General features: G+C 37.8%; 1 protein-coding gene across 2 annotated transcripts in view; it reads left to right on the top strand.

Annotated features, from left to right (window-relative positions):
* LMBR1 (limb development membrane protein 1) overlaps positions 1 to 18,106 on the top strand; it is a 65,880-nt gene that overhangs the window by 37,741 nt on the left and 10,033 nt on the right. For both annotated transcript variants that reach the window (XM_018084952.3, XM_025896358.2), the window contains 8 exons: positions 5,957 to 6,083; positions 6,296 to 6,364; positions 8,814 to 8,878; positions 9,966 to 10,038; positions 15,558 to 15,638; positions 16,650 to 16,726; positions 16,991 to 17,068; positions 17,977 to 18,050. In XM_018084952.3, coding sequence (XP_017940441.1) covers positions 5,957 to 6,083; positions 6,296 to 6,364; positions 8,814 to 8,878; positions 9,966 to 10,038; positions 15,558 to 15,638; positions 16,650 to 16,726; positions 16,991 to 17,068; positions 17,977 to 18,050 — 644 coding nt within the window. The remainder of the gene's footprint in view (positions 1 to 5,956; positions 6,084 to 6,295; positions 6,365 to 8,813; positions 8,879 to 9,965; positions 10,039 to 15,557; positions 15,639 to 16,649; positions 16,727 to 16,990; positions 17,069 to 17,976; positions 18,051 to 18,106) is intronic.

Below are 18,106 nucleotides of genomic sequence, written 5' to 3'. Positions count from 1 at the left end.
ACCCACTGTAATTCTCACTTTTCTAGTGCCTCCATTTTTCCTGCAGATGTTTGTGTGCATGTTTGTTGCAGTCAGCCTTGCACTGAACAAATCTTGAGGTTACTAAGACTCCTTACTGTCACATGAAAACAATGGGCTTCATGTGTACTTTAAATGTGCCATGACTGCAGAAATGTTTCCCAGGCTTTCCCCATGGGTCAGGGCATGGTGTAAAAAGTGATGTTTACCTACCTTGCAAGAGGTCAAGATGTCCAAGCAGAACTGTGTTCAAATATTCAGCACCATAGAAACCTAGTTAGGGCTCTCTGGTTTTGTGTGTAACATGTAATTTTTACTTCATTGATAATAGTTTTTTTTGTTTTTTTTTTTTTTTCTGCACAATTTGCAACCAAATTAAAATACGGAATTAACAAAAGCTATTCCATGTCCCACATTGGCAGTTTAGCTCCAAAAATGTCCATTTTATAGGAGCTAATAATATGTTCACCAAAATCACTATAGCCAGGTAATGTTCCAGCAAAGAAATGCTTTTTCTTGAGGTAAGGGTGGGGCTGTAGCTCTTTGATTTTACCAGGAATTTAGCCTCTTACAGAAAGAGAAAATAACATGTTGAAAGTTTTTAATCATTCAATTATTTTTAATCAGTTATTTATTCAATCAGCATTAAAACAAAGGAACTCTTGGTAAATATTTGTACATATGTGTTAAAATTCATAAAGCATTAGGAAGCATTAAAAACTAGGCTTAAATTTCTGAAGAATATTTGTGTTCCTAATCACAACTGGCAGAGCAAAAATTGGCAAAAAATGGCTTGACTGCTTTCATTTTTTTTTCCCCAAAAAATAACTTGTGAGTTTCTGGCACAGAGTTGTGTCACTGCTTGGAAGGTAATGGTATCTTCCACAGTGAATTTCCTGGAATGTGGTGCATGTTTTACCGTAGCCTTGCTAGAATGGCAATTGTCAGAGATTTCCTTTTAAACTTTCCAGAGTTAACTTGAGTCTCTTAATGGAGAGAGGAGCAGTCAGGATGTTTCTTGCCTGAGTGCTGTCCTTGTAAGTCACTGTGGTCAGGAAAGATCCCTGTGCTAATCACTGGCTGTGTGAGATGTCTGAAACTTTGTGGACAGCCAGTGTCCAGAGGAAGGTCTTCACTTGTTACCCATGCCAGCTTAATGGCAAAGCATTTTGTATATATACAAAATATATACATTTATATAATATATATAAATATATAATATATAATACATATATATATATATACACATTTATATAATTTAAAGTAGTCACAGAATTTCAAATGGGAAGAAAAATGCCCAGCGTTACTGTCTCCATTATCAAGAGCTCTTCCTTTTCCTTATTGAAAAGTTGTAAGAAACTATCACTGCACATGTTCCCTTCCAAAGTAAAACCAGTCTCTTAAGTATTATGTGTGAACACACACAGCAGGAAAAGTCTTACTGTGTTGTAAGTGGCATAATAGTCATCCTTTAACACAAATGTACTGATGAAGGAGAGATGGTTTCCTTAGTAATTTTGCTTTCTGAATTTCTTGTATGACATCTGTTACCCCTTCAAGATTGTTGTTGCCACTTGTACTTCATTGGCCTTTGCAGCTGAAGGATTTCCTTTTTTGGCTGTGTACTGGTTTTTAATATCTTTTGGCTATTTTTCATCCAGGATGACTTATCTGTGTTAATCATAATAGGAAAGAAACATGGTAAGATTTTGATGACACCTTCCAGAGTAGCAATTAAAAATTTGTCGGAACACTTCTAGAATAATTAAAACCATTCCTGCTAAAATTAGGTTTTTCTGGAAACACGAACCCCTAGGCTTGGTGCTCCAGGCAGCATAAGTAGCTCAGGATTAAACTAAAGACTACTGAATGTCTTGACAATTGAATTTTAAAGAATTATAAGTCTGAAAGTCAGGTGTCTGTACAAACCACAAGATGCATAGAATGTGTTCGTAGGAAAGCTTTTATTTGTAGTCAGACCTTGAGAGCTTCAAATGCTCTTTTTTTTTTTTTCCCCCCACTTTCCCCCCATTAGTGTATAGAGAAGATGACAGATGTTACTGGGCTTTTGGCAAGTTCCAGTCAACTGGGATTGATGTGTTAAACATCTTTCCTTTAATAAAATACTTCACTTTGTTAAGTGCTCACGTTAAAGAACTAGGAGGATTTTGAAAATGTACTGTGAAACTTTGAAGTTTAGAAGAAAGGGGAGTGGGGAGGAGCGATGAGAGTATAATCTATCAGTCCTTTTTCCCAATTTCCTTGCTAACCAGTTTAATTACAATTTCTATTGGATTATAGTAATTTGCTTCCAAAAGTTTTTGTTCGCCATATTTTTTGTTTTTCCATCTTCCACAAGAGACCCATTTTATGTGTCAGGTTGGCCTGTATGATGCTAGACTTCTGCTCAGGGACAACAGGGAATTGACTTTCAGAAGTGGCTTTTGCCTTATGGATAATCTGAAACTCTTTGAGTGGCAAATAATCTTTCTAATCCCAGGCTTTATTCTAGACGAGGATTTTTGGAAAGGAATAAATTTTTTCTAGGTCTTTCAGCTTCCCTTATTTCTTTCCCACACAAATATAAGCTGAAGTCACAGCAATATTCTTAGTGTATAGCAGTGAAAGTATGAAAACCTTAATGTATTTCAATTACCAATTTAATTTTAAAGTTCAAGCTCAATTACATTTTGTGTGTTTTGTGAATTTCTTTTTGATGTGCCAGGATGTTTGGTTTGTCTAAGAAATCTGGGTAATATAGTGGGACTGTGTGAGGGAAGCGAAGTGACTCAAAGAAGAAATGTTAAACCAAAACCAAAATGTCAGGGAAGAGGTTTTTGCTCAGGAAAAAAATAAAACCCAGTGAATTTCAAGGTTTATTTGAATAGTTTTGCTTTATTGAAATAAAATGCAACACTGCTTGTATTTACCTGTATCTTTCTCAAAGTCAGGAGTATAGATTTTTGCCCAGCTTTTAAATTAGTGATGTTACTAATGACAATGTTCAAGCTATGGATTTTTCACTGGAATAAATAAAACTACCCTCAGCAGAAATAAGAAGTAGTAAGGGTGTCTAAGGCTCATTTCTCACTAGTTTGTAATGTGAGGGTGCCTGAGCACTGGCACAGGTTGTCCAGGGAGGTTTTTGAGTCTTCAAACTTGGAGGTACTCAAAAAACACGTGGACGCTGTCCTGGGCATCCAGTGCTAGGAGGCCCTGTTTCATGTGGACCAGGTGACCTCCCGAGGTCCTTGCCAACCTCAGCCCTTCTGTGATTCTCCAGAGGTTTTCTCCATGTGAGTGTATGCTCGGGGGGAAACTTCTGTAACTTTTCGTTCTTTACAAATTGCAGCTGTTTGGCAGATACACTAGTGTGTGTAAGTATGAACTAATGTGCCTGGAACATTAATGTTTTCATAGGGCACAGTCTTATGGGTGCCTAATTGAGGTTAAGTACCTATATGCCTTAAGTGTCTTTTTTTTTTTTTTTAAATCCTTGACCGTTACCAGGTATTCATTGCTGTCTGACAGAATATTTCTATCTAATTTCACTGAAGTTCCTAAAAATATTACTATTTTACTGTTTTAAAATGATCATCAGTGTGTGATTCCTGGTGTGTATGTGCTGTAATATAAACAATGTCCTGCTTTGGAGTGAGCTGTCAGTCCTGCTTTTCAATACACACATGAGACTGCAGTATTGTTGGTGTATCACACATGTGGAGATACATGTAACTACTGAGAAGGAGATTGATTCAATTTTCCAGGAATCAAAGACTGATCAAACTAGCATGGAAACAAAAAAATGGGGAAGGCTCACTGGGTAGCTAACTGGCTTTTTCTAGGGTTTGTGCCAATGGTACTTGTGGCCAAAAGCAATGGTTAGCTCTGGGTACTTGCTGTGGTCATTCCTTTTTTTGAGAGTGAGTGTTACTTGTATCGTCCTAATCTTACCTGTCTTTAGAGAACACCTGCAGTATGAAAAAGTGTTATTTACATTGACTGTCTCCATAGTAGTGTATTTCTTCTTTGTCTATTTTGACAATCCAAGGGAGGAGGATTTGGTGCTCAGGTCACTATATAAAATGAAATATTTTCCAGGTTTGTCCAGAAGAATCTGCTGCTGTGACAATTGAAGTCAGAGAAGCTGAGATTTGTGCATGTGTCTCATAGAAGGGAAGAAAGGAATCCAGTTTCTGTGGCTGAGGCCTTCAGGAACCTAGACAACAGATTTATATTTATTGTCTTGGAAAGCCTGAAGTAGATCTCCGTGCATGTATCCATGAAAGTTTTGGGTTTTCTTTAGTCCTTTGCCTTCTGCTGTAAAGTAAAGGCTCTCTATCAGTGCTCAGTACTTAGACTGTAATCTGTTTGTTTCCTGGTAATTTATTACTCAAGTTCAAAACTTTACACATGTATTTGCCTTTGATGCTCACCTTCAAAATAATTCATGGAAGACTGAAAGCTGGTTTTTGAACACTACAAAAATAACATTTTTACAACTTTTAACAACCTCAAAGCTCCTTTTCTTACATGCAAAATACATTTTAGGAGTAAAACTGTATCCTATCCTATGCTACTTTAATCTGAAACTTAGTTGTTTGAGATTGTTTATGGATTTGGACTTCATCTGTCCACTTTATTCTTAAGGGGAATTTTGTGAAGGTCTCTTTTTATCTATTTTCCTTTGTGCCACCTTAGCTGTTCTGCAGAGGCCTGGTGGAGGAGAGGAAGTGGTGTGCTACAAGTCATCAGTGCTCATGGTCAGGATGCCTGAGGTCCTTGTTCATGGTTGATTGTTGTGATTATGTAGGGAACGTAATTTTCAGGGTAAATGCCATGTAAAGATTACCCTGTTAGTTAAGCAGTGAGGGAAGAGGTGACAAAAATAGACAAACAACGAAGTAAAATGAATTTTCTGCTTTTAACTACCACATAGTCTTTGCAGTGAAATATCCCCAAGTTGGTGTGAACCTGTGTGAGAAACAAGAGTTGGGTTTGCTTGTGGAGCAGTGTACTGGCAAACAAAGAAAAATAAAAGTAAAATTGTTATTTGAACATCAGTCTAATGGTCCCTTCATAGGCCAGGATGCCTGAAGAAAGTGTCCAAATTGCTCTATTACTCAAAATTAGTTAAATTAGTGATAAAAACACCAGCAAAAAATAGGTATGATTTTATGTGTTGGTATAGTTATATTTGCAACTCTAAGACTCAACTATTAGAGCAACTATTAGAGCGTTGTTACATGTTTAGACTGGAGCAAATGCTGTGGTCTGTCACTTTGTGGAGGAGTGATTTGTGTTGTGTTTCACGAGGCACGCAGGGATGATGGGAATGATGGGAACAGTGGCTGCAGCGGGAGCCCGGAGCCAGCAGTACCCCGGCTGTGCGCTGGAGGGCTCTGAAGACTGACTGGTGCAGCTGCAGCTGCAGAATGTATTTTAAGGAAATTGGTGCATTGTACCTGCGCAGGGTTTAATGCTTGCCGGGCCATTTGGCTATTTGCCATAATTGGCTTTCCATTCCCTTGATTGGAATCATAGATAAAAATTTGCTAATCCACTTTCTTTGCTGAAAGTATTAGGAAAGTAATCCATCTTTTAAAAATGCTCGAGCAAAATCATATGGTATAAAGAGTACTTTATGGAATAATGAGATTAATGAGAACTGTAAGGCATATGCAATTTAAAACGTTTTTCTATGGGTTTAAGGGGGAAAACTCAATCTGGACACTATAAAACCATAAGTACTTCCTTTTTTTATGCACTGCCTTTTAAATGTGCATTACATGTTATACTTTTGTCTACATGATAAAATGTGAGTATGTATTTAGGAAGAACGATCTGCTATTTCTTTGTAATTTTCTTATATTTAAAAATATCTGATTCAAACTTCTTGACTGTGTTCTTTCCTTCCTCTCCCCTCTTCTGCCCACAGGGCATCAGAGCACGCATTTTGGAAACCCTTGTAATGCTCATCCTTCTTGCACTGCTTATCCTTGGAATCGTATGGGTGGCTTCAGCACTCATAGACAATGATGCTGCCAGTATGGAGTCTTTATATGGTATGGAATGCAGAAGAATTGTAACACTAATTTAATTTTAATTACAGAAATGGGTGTTTCCAGTTAAGTATATTTTTAGTAAATGCTATGTGAGTATTGCACAGCTTGTAAAGAATCTCTGTTCATTCAGTCAGTGCCATTTCTCTGTTAAATTCTGTGACATAAGTAGCCTGTATAATAAGCTAAGGCTGTGCTCAATGTTTTCTTTACAGACCTCTGGGAATTCTACCTCCCATATTTATATTCCTGTATATCACTGATGGGATGCTTGTTACTTCTGTGTAAGTATTTTCCTGATTATTCCAAAAGATGAACCAATTTAATGTTGGGGGGGTTTTGTGTGGGTTGGGGGATTTTTTTTTTAGTAGTAGGGTTTTTTTCACGATTAAAGAAAATTTTTTGATTGTGAAAGTTGTTTGATTTTTTTTTTTTCCTTTTCCTAGTAAGTTTAAATTCAGATGTAAATCTGTTAGGTTTGGGCTCTGAAGTTTAAACAAATGGTACCTTACATTTCTGGGTTTTGAGCAACTTCAGACCTCACCCAAAACAATTTTAACTTATAACTTGTTAAAGTAGGTAGGTGAAAAATAGGAACTCCATTCTGCAAAGAAAAGCACAACTTTTAAATGAAATGTCTGCAGGAGGTTGGCGATATGGTGAGAAAATTATTTTGGAACACTTTGTCCTATATTCAGTAAACTACCTTTCTTCCTTTTGTAATTGAAAATGTTGCTGTGTAGACAGGAGTTGGAAGATGGTGCAGTCAGGTTTCATAATCACAGAGCTGGTATCTGGCCAGTCTGCAGGTCAGTTATGCAATTGCATTTAAAACAAATGCAATGAAACCCCCAACTTTATATCAACTGGTCTTAGCCAGAGTTGAGTCTTCCGTGTTTAGGGGAATAAGAAACATTATGGAAGGCTCCAAATCCCACTTATAATCTCAACCCCATCCCTGAATGCTTTCTAGAAAACTACTGAGAGGGACAGAACATATCCCTTTCTAGACTGTCATGGTGTCATCCCTTCTCCAAGCTTGATACGTTCAGAACTAACCCAGGGCTGCCACTGTGGAGAAAGGGTGGGGAATGATAATCTGAAATGTCCCTAATACTAAGCAGATCTGTCTATGAAAGAGACCTTGGTGAATCTCCCTAGGTTCTCTGGGTGTGCAGATTCCCAAATCCACTTTGGAGGAAGCTGGGAGAGGTAAAACACTGTGGTTCTTGGTGTCTGGTGCAGCCTGTTCCAGAGTGTGATTCACAAGAGGTACTAATAATGGGAAGTTGGTTTACAAAACTTCTGCATCTGCCCTGTAGTTTTGTTTTAGCAGAGCTGAAAACACTGCCTGTGTTCTGGGGTTGTTGTAAACCAGTTCACCAAAATTGTTGTGATTAAATGCCAGTTTTTGGAAGAGTTACATGTGTCTTGTACAAGCAAATCACTGAGGTTATTTAAGGCCCTCCAAAAGCTGTTAGATATGTGTAGCTGAAAGGGCAGCATAACAGCAGTGAGTCAGCTGCTGGAGTGGAGCTCCTGTAGATCTTCAGCTTTAGTTGCTGCAGCAGTGTTTGAGTAAAGCCTATTGCAGCGGTGATTTGGAGCATTGCTTCCTCTCTCTTTTCTCCTTTTCCTGCAGGCTTCCTCTGCAGTAAAGGAAGACTGGCTTAAGTTAGAGTTTTGAATATCTTGTGTTTTTCCTGTGATACATAGAAGTTACAGTGAAGCACTAGTTAATAAAAATAATTGTAATCCTCACTATAAAATCTTGTGTGCTTCTCCTTTTTTTTTTTTTGACAACTCTTTTATTATAATGGAAACTATAAATATATAACCTCCTCTGTGCTGTTACGAATTCCTTCATCTCCTACAGGTTTCAGTATTTGAAAGCTGTTCTCCCTAAACTGTTACTTTTTAATAATAATTTTCTATTAGCACATTGAACCTTTCTCCCAAGAAGCATATATGCAGTGTTCCTGGAAACCATCACAGGCTAGGATCGGAAAGGACCCATTGTTATTTCTTAGCAAGTAGCTTAAAATCTGGCAGCTGAGCCTGTTACCAACTGAAGTTGCAGGATGACTTTCAGAGCAAAGTGGCTTTGGGATCTCTTGACCTTGCAGCTATACCTGTGCTAATAGTTGTAATGGACCTGAGATGTTCTCCAGTGCAGTGGCCAGCCAGTGTCATTCCATTCAGGATATTGCAGTTGGCAGAAGGTGTCTGTGTATGTATTGCCTCATGATAATGGTTCCTGGGCTGCATGAACTCCAGAACTGCACTGAGAATTGTTTGAGAATGTGCTAATTGGCTCAGGGCAAATCATGCCAGGGATAGTTCTAGCAAAATACTGGTGTGGGCAATCCATTCTTAAAGCCCCGGAATGTATCCTGGCACTGCTGAATTTACTAGTGTAGACATATCCTCTGGTGCCACATGCTTTGAATAAATAATTAGTTGAGAAAGTTTTAAGATATCTGATAATATGATGTTCCTTGTTGCCGAAAGAAAAAAATCACAGTTCAGCTCTTGAAGGGGAGAGATGCTCGTCTTGTTCAAAAATCATATGATTGCAATGTACTTAAAACTTCACCTTTGGACCTTGAAGCTCTTGCAGTTCTTTTCAAAACCAAAAAATGGTTATGTGTGGAATAGCACAGTGAGTGTCCAATAAAAAATTGGTCTTTTTCTTACAAGTGACTGTTTTGCATACTCTCTCTTCCCCCACAGTGTGCACGCCAGTGGGACTCTCTCGGATGTTTACAGTAATGGGTCAGTTGCTGGTGAAGCCGACAGTAAGTGCCACACAATTCTGTCCTCCTGTGCAACCTGTGCCAAGGTAGAATGGCATTTGGGTACTTTCTTTTAGCATGCTTGCACTTCTATGGAATTCTGACTTCAGGTGATCAGAGTTTCTATAGCCATGACTTGTGTACTCATTTGAAATTTTTTATATAGCACAAGAGCCTGTTTTTTTTTTCCCCAGAAAGTTTTTCTTATAATAATACAAACTTCCTCTGATTTTTCAATTTTTATCAATGCTACTAGTATTATTCATTGCCAGTATTCCCTACTGTGTTTTACAAATACCTGAAAAGTGTGGGCTTGTTCTGAGTTCAGGAGCAAAGGATCCAAGAGCAAACAAAGGCTGTATAACAGGAAGGGTACCTGGGAGTACACTTAGATGGGTGAAATGTGGGTGGTTGGCATAGCAAAGAACTTTTTATGCACAGATATTCTTCTGTTCACATACTGAGTGCTGTGAGGGATGTGAGAAGTTTGTACCACGTACAAGTGCTCTAGTGATTGGCTATTGCATTTCCTTGTTCATAGTTACTAAAATTTGGGTGCACTTAGGTCTTGCATTCCTTTTCATTGGTCAGTTCAATCCTGGAAATACAAAGATAATATGTACTGTTTTGCTATCCATAAATTTTAATCTCAAAGCACCTGATAGTAAGGTAGACAGACTTAATTTATTTGGTTTTAGCTTCCAATAGCAGTTTATATTTGCTTGAAATACTGGCTTCTGTGAAAAGTTAACTTTTTAATATCCTTTTTCGAAGTCTGCAGTTATTTTTGTTTAAATCAAGTGTGAGGGTTGATATGATTTGAGGGTAGGTCAGATATACTGTTCCATCTCTTTAGACTGAAACTGAACGTAAATAAAAACTGAACAGGAAGTTTACTTGCAGTAAAGAAACAGATCTGTGGCAGAATGGAATAATGTTTCTGTGAAGTTCTCATTGTGTCAGTATTGTAAAGTGTAGACTCTATATTTAAAATATAGGTTACTGGAGCAAAGTGAACCTGATTATATTAGTGCAGTCAGGAAAAAAAGTACCTCTGATACTCCGTTCATGTTTGTGTTTCCAAATACAGATCCTGGAAGACCTAGATGAGCAGATGTATATCATCACTTTGGAGGAAGAAGCAATTCAGAGGAAGCTTAATGGTATGTATGGTATGCTTGTGATTCTGCTCCAGATGCAGTATGTAGGGTAGAGTGGTTCTGCTCAGGAGCATTGGTCTCACTGTTTTCTCTTAAAATCCAAAATTTTGACATCTTAGTGTGTAGAAAGCATTATATGTGTGTGTTTCATTGCTCACTGGGTTGTTCAAGATTGGCCCTTATGTGTGTGGTTCCCTTTGGGTTTGTTTTTAACATGTTCATCAGCTCTAATGTGTGAATGTTCTGAGTAAGCAACTGAGCAGTGACCAGACCCACAACTGTTACTGCAAAATATCTTGGCTTGGTAAATGACTCAATTTTAGCCTTGTCTGAAGAACCAGTAACTTCTATAAGCAAAAGATTCCACTTCCTACAATGTGCATTTTGTTTTCAATTTGGAGGGTTTTTTGTGTTTCAGTTCATTGTTATTCAGAATCTAAGGCAAAAATCCATTAAAAATCAGAGCAGTCTTTTATACTCTAGGAGCTATTTGATGAATTTAATACTTCGAATAATTATATTAATAAATAATTAAAATACATAATTATAAAAATATAGACTTCTTGTATTTAATATTACAGTCTTGCATTTCTTAATAAGGTTTTTCTGTTTGGAAGTATTTAAAAAACAGTATGAAGCTTTGGCTTCCAAGAGAAAGAGTATTGCAACATGGCAGGTACCAATTATGGAAAATGTATTGGTTCTATAAACCTGGAAATCATGTGCAGATCTTCTGACTTGCTTTTAACTGCACAGATAAGCCATCCATCCACAATTTTTTCAGGTTGGAAAACCAAAGAATATTCATGTCATGACAAACCCGTTGTTGTGCTGTCTTATGACTTATTTTAGTCTTAATTTTCTTAATTTCCTACTTTTTCTCTCCTACTTTTCAGTCTTCTGTCATATATCTCAATCCTTCCTTCTTTGAGGACTCAATAAGACTCCTTTCAAAGTTGCTTGGTGAGGGAAAGTACCTTTGATAGCAGACGTCATGGTGGTCATCTTTATTCCAGTGTTTAAAATTTCTGGAGATTTAATGATTTCTTTGTGCTAAAATCAGCCATTGTTTCAGTTTAAAAGTAACATTCACCTTTGCTTTTTTGGAAGCCCAGGTTTCTATACTATTACACGTGTTTATATGTGCAGTCACATACAGGCAGACAAAAAGGTGCATGCAGTGAATGTCTTTGAAGCTGTGATAGGGTAATTATGATTATTCTGTGTGTTTGATGTTATCTGGGAACTGTAAGATATTTGTTATGAAGTATTTTATGTTGTCATGGTGATTGTGTTTGTGTACGACAAAAAAATGACCCGATGGTTATTCAAGTATCAATTGGAAGTAGCACAGGGCAGGTTCTGCTGTTCAGGTAGGGAATGTGATTATTTAGGTGATGCTTTTCTACTGTTTTTCTGTGCAGAAGTCTGTGCAACAGTTGTTCATATTGCAGTTTAATATCACTCGTGGGGTGGACCTAGTCTGTGTGAAGGTGTCTGCTAAATGGGTCTGGATTTAGGACGTGTGCAAGTGGCTCCCCAGCTGCTAGTGAAAGACTGGATTCTCTTTCAGCACATGGGTTGGTATTCAGTGAAAAGTGGAACAACAACCCACCCATGGTCCAGGGAGCACTCACCAGCCTACTGCTCAGCGGTGAAAGATGTGGGGGCTTAAATGTCCTGTGACAGGAGAGGGGGCTGAGTTCCTCTGTTTCCCATGCTGAGGAAATGGCATTGGCACCCCCACCTGAAGGAATGCTTGAGAAACCATCGTTTGGTGTACAGAGAAAATTAATGGACTTAAGCTGAAAAGTAAATGAAAATCTAAACTAGGAGATAGCACGTAGGTTGGGGCCAATAGATGTGCAAGAAGATACTCTGCAGGATTTTTGTGAGTAGTTAAGTAAATTTAAGCATGGTTCTCACTTAAAATGGCAAGCATGGAAAGCTTCATCTTCTCTTCTAGAAGTCTTTCTAATGCGTACAAATTATGCCAGAAAAATAGACATGATTATTGCCAGACTATGAAGGCTCGTGCCTACCATGTTTATTGCATTTTTAAAAAATGTGTACAAATGAAGGTGGTGCTAATTACATCAGTAAATCTAGTGCTGTGATGTTAAGAGGCCATAATCTGTGTCTTAACACAGAAACTGTGTAAGTCTCTTTGTTGCTGTATCACAGCAGATATAATCTGGCTACACATTTCCCCTGCCATGGCTATTGCAACTCTTCCACAGTGTTGGTGGTGGAAATATATGTGCTAAAGTAACCCTGCTGGGCAGGTTTGCAGTGAAGTGTTCTGAAATATATACTTGACTTATATATATAACCAAAGAGTTCAATTTTTATTAAAACTGAGGAGGACCAGAGCAGGGGCTTAAGCGATACTTGATGACTGTAAAGCTCTTCATATTTGAAAATAAATCTAACTGTGAAACTGTAGATCTTCTTTGTGGGAACTAATTTTCTTCCTCCTCAGGTGTCTGCAGTGTCTAACTGAAAATTGGAGGAGGAGGGAGGGGAAAGTTTGATTGTGTTATCTACCCTAGTATTTTTATCTATTGAAGAGATACTGGGCTTTGGGAAAATGTTTGTTTCCAGTGTATTATATTTCAGTACCCACATCACTCCTACAGTCGAAGAATAAAGCTGGGACTTTTTTATATTAAAAGAAAAAAGTTGCCTTCAGCTATTAGTTTTCCTGAATCCAAAGAGACGGGTGGGGTAGGATCAAAAATACTTACTTGATCAAAGTTATTGGCTCTGAAGGTATCCTTACCTATGTAAGAAAGATGAAAGGTGTTGTTTTTATTGCACACTAGTAACAGTGTAATTTTGAACTAATTGGTGTTGAACTGCCAATCACCTTGGGGGAATGCAAATAGATACTCTTACAATTTCCTTTGAGGTACTGAAATCTTATGTCGGGGCTGGAAGAAAAACAGAATAATACCGTTAAATTGACCTTAAATGAGCTGCTTTGTGGCTTTCTTGGAGAATCCCTTCTAACTTTTCATTGCTAGTCCAAACAAGTCTCGTCTACCAATTTGATTTATTGGCTAGACAGCGCTGACATTGAACTTTGTGCGTGTTTGAAATAAAGCTAATGTTAGAGAGCTTTTAAGAATTTAGCTGCATCCTTTTCAAATACTCTTTTGACTGATCTGAAACTTTGCCTTCCCCTCTCGTAAAATATCCTTTTGTATAGCAACTTGTTGTTTGCAACTGCTTTTAAGGAGGAACTACAACAGCACTTAGATATGATTCAGGATTTCTACTGACCTGTCTCTTGGGGACCTAATGTGATCATACTGACTTTGTTGAAAAGACTCCAGAGCTCAAAACACTGATTTCATAGGATTTTTATATTGAGGGGAGAAAACAACATATATATTCAATTGAGCTTTTCCTCAGAGACCCCTAAATCAGTTATGGAGAAGAAGAAAGTGTCAGATACCGACTTGAGTTTTCCTTCTTTTTCAACTGTTTCCATTAAAGTTCTTTTCCCACTGAGCTCTATATCTGTCCTTTTCCCCACCTCATAGTAATTAGTTATTCCATAAAAAAGATGTTTTAGACGTTTTTTTCAGAGAGAATGCATCAGCACAAAAGCTTATTTTTATAGTGATAAGTAGCTTCAGGGGCTTTTTTTAAAAGACATGACTTTTTCTGAAAACTCACATTATGATTACTCATTGAAAAACATGGAGAAATTAAACTGACATTCATATTTCAAGCACTTCAAGTGAGTAAAAGTTGTTACAGAACAGTGTTTGGAGGTCTTACTGGTTAGTCCTGGGATTAGAGATATTTATATATTTGAAGCCCTGTAAATATTACCCCCCCCACATTATGTCACTATAATCCAAGATAAATGTTTAGGCATAGCACAGAGGTTATGTGTTATATGCAAAAATGTGTGTGAAGAACATTTGATTAAATGTGTAAAAATTAATATTTGAAACAGTTGGATATCTCATTGATGATTTGACTGCATTGAACAAATCAGTATTAATACTCTGCAGTAAAAAGAGTAACCTTCTTTTCTTGTACTGAGATTGCTGGATGGATGAGCAGACAACAGAAAATAAGGAAATAATGAGACTGGACTACAAAGTAGTGCTAATGTGCCAGCAGCCTAAGTGCTGTTTACTTTTTGTTGCCAAATGATCAAGATATGAGATAAAAGCCTGGAGAAGAATATTAATCTCATATTAAAAAAAGTATCTGGAGCATGGTGCTACTACAGGGTAGCCCACAGCCAAATGTGAGGCCGTGGGTAGGGAATGGCCAACAGGTGAAGGGTGTGAATGTAAATTGAGACAAATGATAACAGGAGAGGACTTTGGATTTGTTAAGACCTTGAACTGTCACTGCCACAGAGTGTTTTTGCAGAGTGAGATTGGTCTAGAATAGACAGGGAAAATATGAACTCTTATTTTCAGGTGAAATTATTGAGAAATAAAAGGGATGAAAGTGGGGCAAGGGTGAGTGGAGAGTGTTTCTAACTTATCCCAGGAGGAATATTTTCAGTTTGTGATTGCAGAGAGTGAAAGCTAAAGGAGGAATAATGAGATGGGAACTGAAACAGCAGATTTCTAGTCATCATTGCAGAGCTGTGTCAGTACCTGAACACTGGGCAGTGTTTGTGGAGGAACTGGCATCAAGGAGGGAAACCACTGGGAAAGAGAAGTGGTTGGAAGAGCATGGAAGGTTGAAGAGAAAAATAATGGAGAGAAAAAATGGGCTGGGTTTCCTAGAGGCTGTGTAGGGATAGGAAAAAAAGTCGCTGAGCAACTTTTAGGGAGAAAATTAGCAGGAAGAAAAGAGTTAATATTATGGTTGTCAGTTTTCAGCTGCTGCAGAGGAGAGAGTATGAGGAGTTGCACAACAGTGACACACGTATGCTGTAAACTGTGAAAAGGAAAGTGGAAGAGTATGGCCTTGTGGGGTTGTGGGCAATATCTGATTGTGGCTGTCAGAGGGGAGCTCTGTTGCACGGAGAGACTGACAGATCAGGCAAACTGGTATGAGCAGAAGATATGTTACCAAGCAGGTCAACAGTGTGCAAACTGAGCTTGCTGAGGAAAGGGAAGGTGGGGCAGAAGCTGAAACTGGAGCTCTAGACACTTTGGAGGCAAAGCTCCACTTTGCCTTTGTGTTGCTGAGTAATAATGCCCTTGAAGGCAAGAATCATATAGGGATGCAGAGTGAGGCATTTGACACATCCTGCCTGTCACACTGTGGTCGTTGGACCTGTGCAAAAGCTTAGCCATGGCTGTTCTCAGCAGGACAGGCGTGGATCACAGATCACACTGAAACCTCTGATATGCTGAACTCTACTGGTTAGACAGAGTTAGAGGCTCTTGACTGTTTTTTGAAAAGCAGTTGAAGAGTCTCAAAGAAACACCTGCAGTTTCAAGTCACAGGTGTTAATGTGATGCTTCCTAAATCTGAATTGTCACCGTGTGTCTCACACTACTTAGTCTCATCCAAAATACTCTGTTCTTTTTTAAAAGGTGTATCTTCCACAGTGGAATACCAGACAGTAGAGCTGGAACGGGAGCTTGAAAAAGTGAAAAGCAAGAAAACAAATCTAGGTAATGAACTTTTCCAGTGTTTCCTGTGAATTATAGTTCAATAAATGACCTTAAGGTGCTGTGTTTAGCTTGTATCAGTGGCTTGATTGATTGAAGTTTGTTCTTAACCAAATTTGTGCCCTACAAATTGTCATAGTTCCTATAAATACATGACACAGAATCCTTGCGCCCCTCCCACAAACAAATTTAAGTAGCGAGTCTGATTTGGATCTTATCTTTAACATAATTTTAGAGAAATTGAAACACTTGACTTCCTTGCATGGAGCTCAATACTGTGGTCTTCTCATAATTAATAATATGTTTATGATTATTTGTGTTAATCTAAGACAATACTTTTCCTTTTTGACTTCTCTCTATAAAAGTCAAATTGTGTTAAAGAGCAGTAAAATAATTCTTAGCAGGTTTGTGTCTTTTAAAACTGAAAAGTGATACTTCTGGTGATGGCAGCAACTCAACAGAGATTTCCTTACTTATTCAAAGGTTTGTGGGATTTTTGCATTTATCAATTTGTTGTGTGCAAACTAAGACTGTGGTAAGAACGAATTGTGGGGTTTTTTTTGCACATGCTGGTGATGTCCAGTGAAGTTGGTCTTGTCTTTCTTGCCTTACACGAGGAAAATACCATTTAAATATCAGAAATTCTGTTCTGTCCCTTTAGGTCATGCTAATATATACATGTAAACAGCATATTTTTAAATTCAGTGTATTTTCAACTTTGTAGAACTGCTGTGTGCCAGGAGAAGAAAAAGCTAGGGTAAAGCATGCAAGAGAGAAAAATCTGTTAGTTCTGTCTCCCCAACCTTTCTCTAGAGAGGCTTCATATTTTTGGCATTGCTTTGTACAGCTCTGCAGGGTGGATGTTTTTATGAACTGGTTGATGTTTGTTCCAGATAAAGTTACTGTTGTTACCTGTAGGTACAACAAGAGTTTATAGATAGCTGAATGATTCTTACTTGTTATATTCTAAGGTGATCTATGCTATTAAGCTTCTGGTTTTTCTCTTCTGGACAGAAAGGAGGAAAAAAGCTTCTGCTTGGGAAAGGAATTTAGTCTATCCAGCTGTCATGATATTGCTACTGATTGAGACGGTAAGAACTCTCACTCCTTTTTTTTTCTCCTTTTATCTTTTTCTTTTTCCTCAACAAAAATTATGAAGAATTCTTTGTTTGTTTGTAGGGGGGAATAATTTTAAAATTTTTGGGTGATGTGTGTTTAAGCAACAATCTTGATATTTCTGGATATTTCTGGACCATTTTAAAAGAACTTGACATTATGGAGTCCGATGGGGATAAATGTATACCTTTTAAGCATGTGGAATACTTTTAAATAACAAGACTATTTCTACTTTATAGTCCATCTCAGTTCTCTTGGTTGCTCTCAACATTCTTTACCTGTTGGTAGATGAGACTGCAATGCCAAAGGGATCAGGGGTAAAGTAAACTTTTTTTATGATTTTTTTAAGTTTAGTAAAACTTTGGAGTCCTTACAGAAGTGCAAGTGAGAACTTCTGCTTTAATAACACGGAAACTAATGAGCCTTGACCTTGACTTTGCTTCTAGATTTTGTTCCTGTGCAAACACAAACATTTATTACATGTCATGTTATAGTGAGTTCATATGAAAACTAGTGCAGAAGCTTTATGTAGATACAGTGATTCAGTAAAGCAAAGCTGTAAAGTTTGTGCTTTACTTACGTCTTCTACTTTCATACAGACTAGTAATGTTCAATTTAAGAATCTATATTAAAAAACAATATGAAAAGCTTGGCTTGGTTTGTGTTCCTCTTAGAAAACATGTCATTTTTTCCTTCTTTACTATGAAAATACTTAAAGAAAGTAAAGAACAGCTCATTGACTCATAGTATCTTTAATCACGAGGGCTGTTTTATTAACTTTGTAGTGCTTTCCCCAGGGCATAGCTGGGTATGAGCTGCCAGAGCTGTACAAGGTGTTCGGTGTGATGGCCACTCTGCCAATGGCGTTGTGAACAATTAGAAATTTTTAACTTTGAGACATCTTATTAAAGTTTCCAAAGCAGTGGAGTATGTATAAAACACAGCCTGGTGGGTGGGTGCAGAGTGCATCCCAAGTGAATCATTATCCCTTCTGTCTTGGCAATACATTTCACTGCAGTTTCAAAGCTGCTGATGCCGTTTCATGGGATGTTGGACTTGCAGGTTAGGACATCAGAACACCCCTAAAACACTGTATTCAGAAAAGGCTATATTCATGGAAGATGTTAATTTTTTGGTCCTGGTAGATGTTAACTTTATGAAGTGTTATGTATCTTATTAAATTCTGTGATTCTGTGAAATTATGCAAAGTTTTTTCTTCTTGTAGGGGCCTGGAATAGGAAATGCCTCCCTATCCACCTTTGGCTTTGTGGGAGCAGCACTTGAAATCATTTTGATTTTGTATCCTTTCTGTAAGAATTCTGTCTGTTAACAAGTATTCTGTCTAGTTTTCTGGG

This window comes from Manacus vitellinus, unplaced genomic scaffold (genome assembly GCF_001715985.3).
Source record: "Manacus vitellinus isolate BGI_N305 unplaced genomic scaffold, ASM171598v3 scaffold_79_pilon, whole genome shotgun sequence".
Classification (NCBI taxonomy): Eukaryota; Metazoa; Chordata; class Aves; order Passeriformes; family Pipridae; genus Manacus; species Manacus vitellinus.
This window is presented reverse-complemented; position numbering and strand designations above follow the sequence as displayed.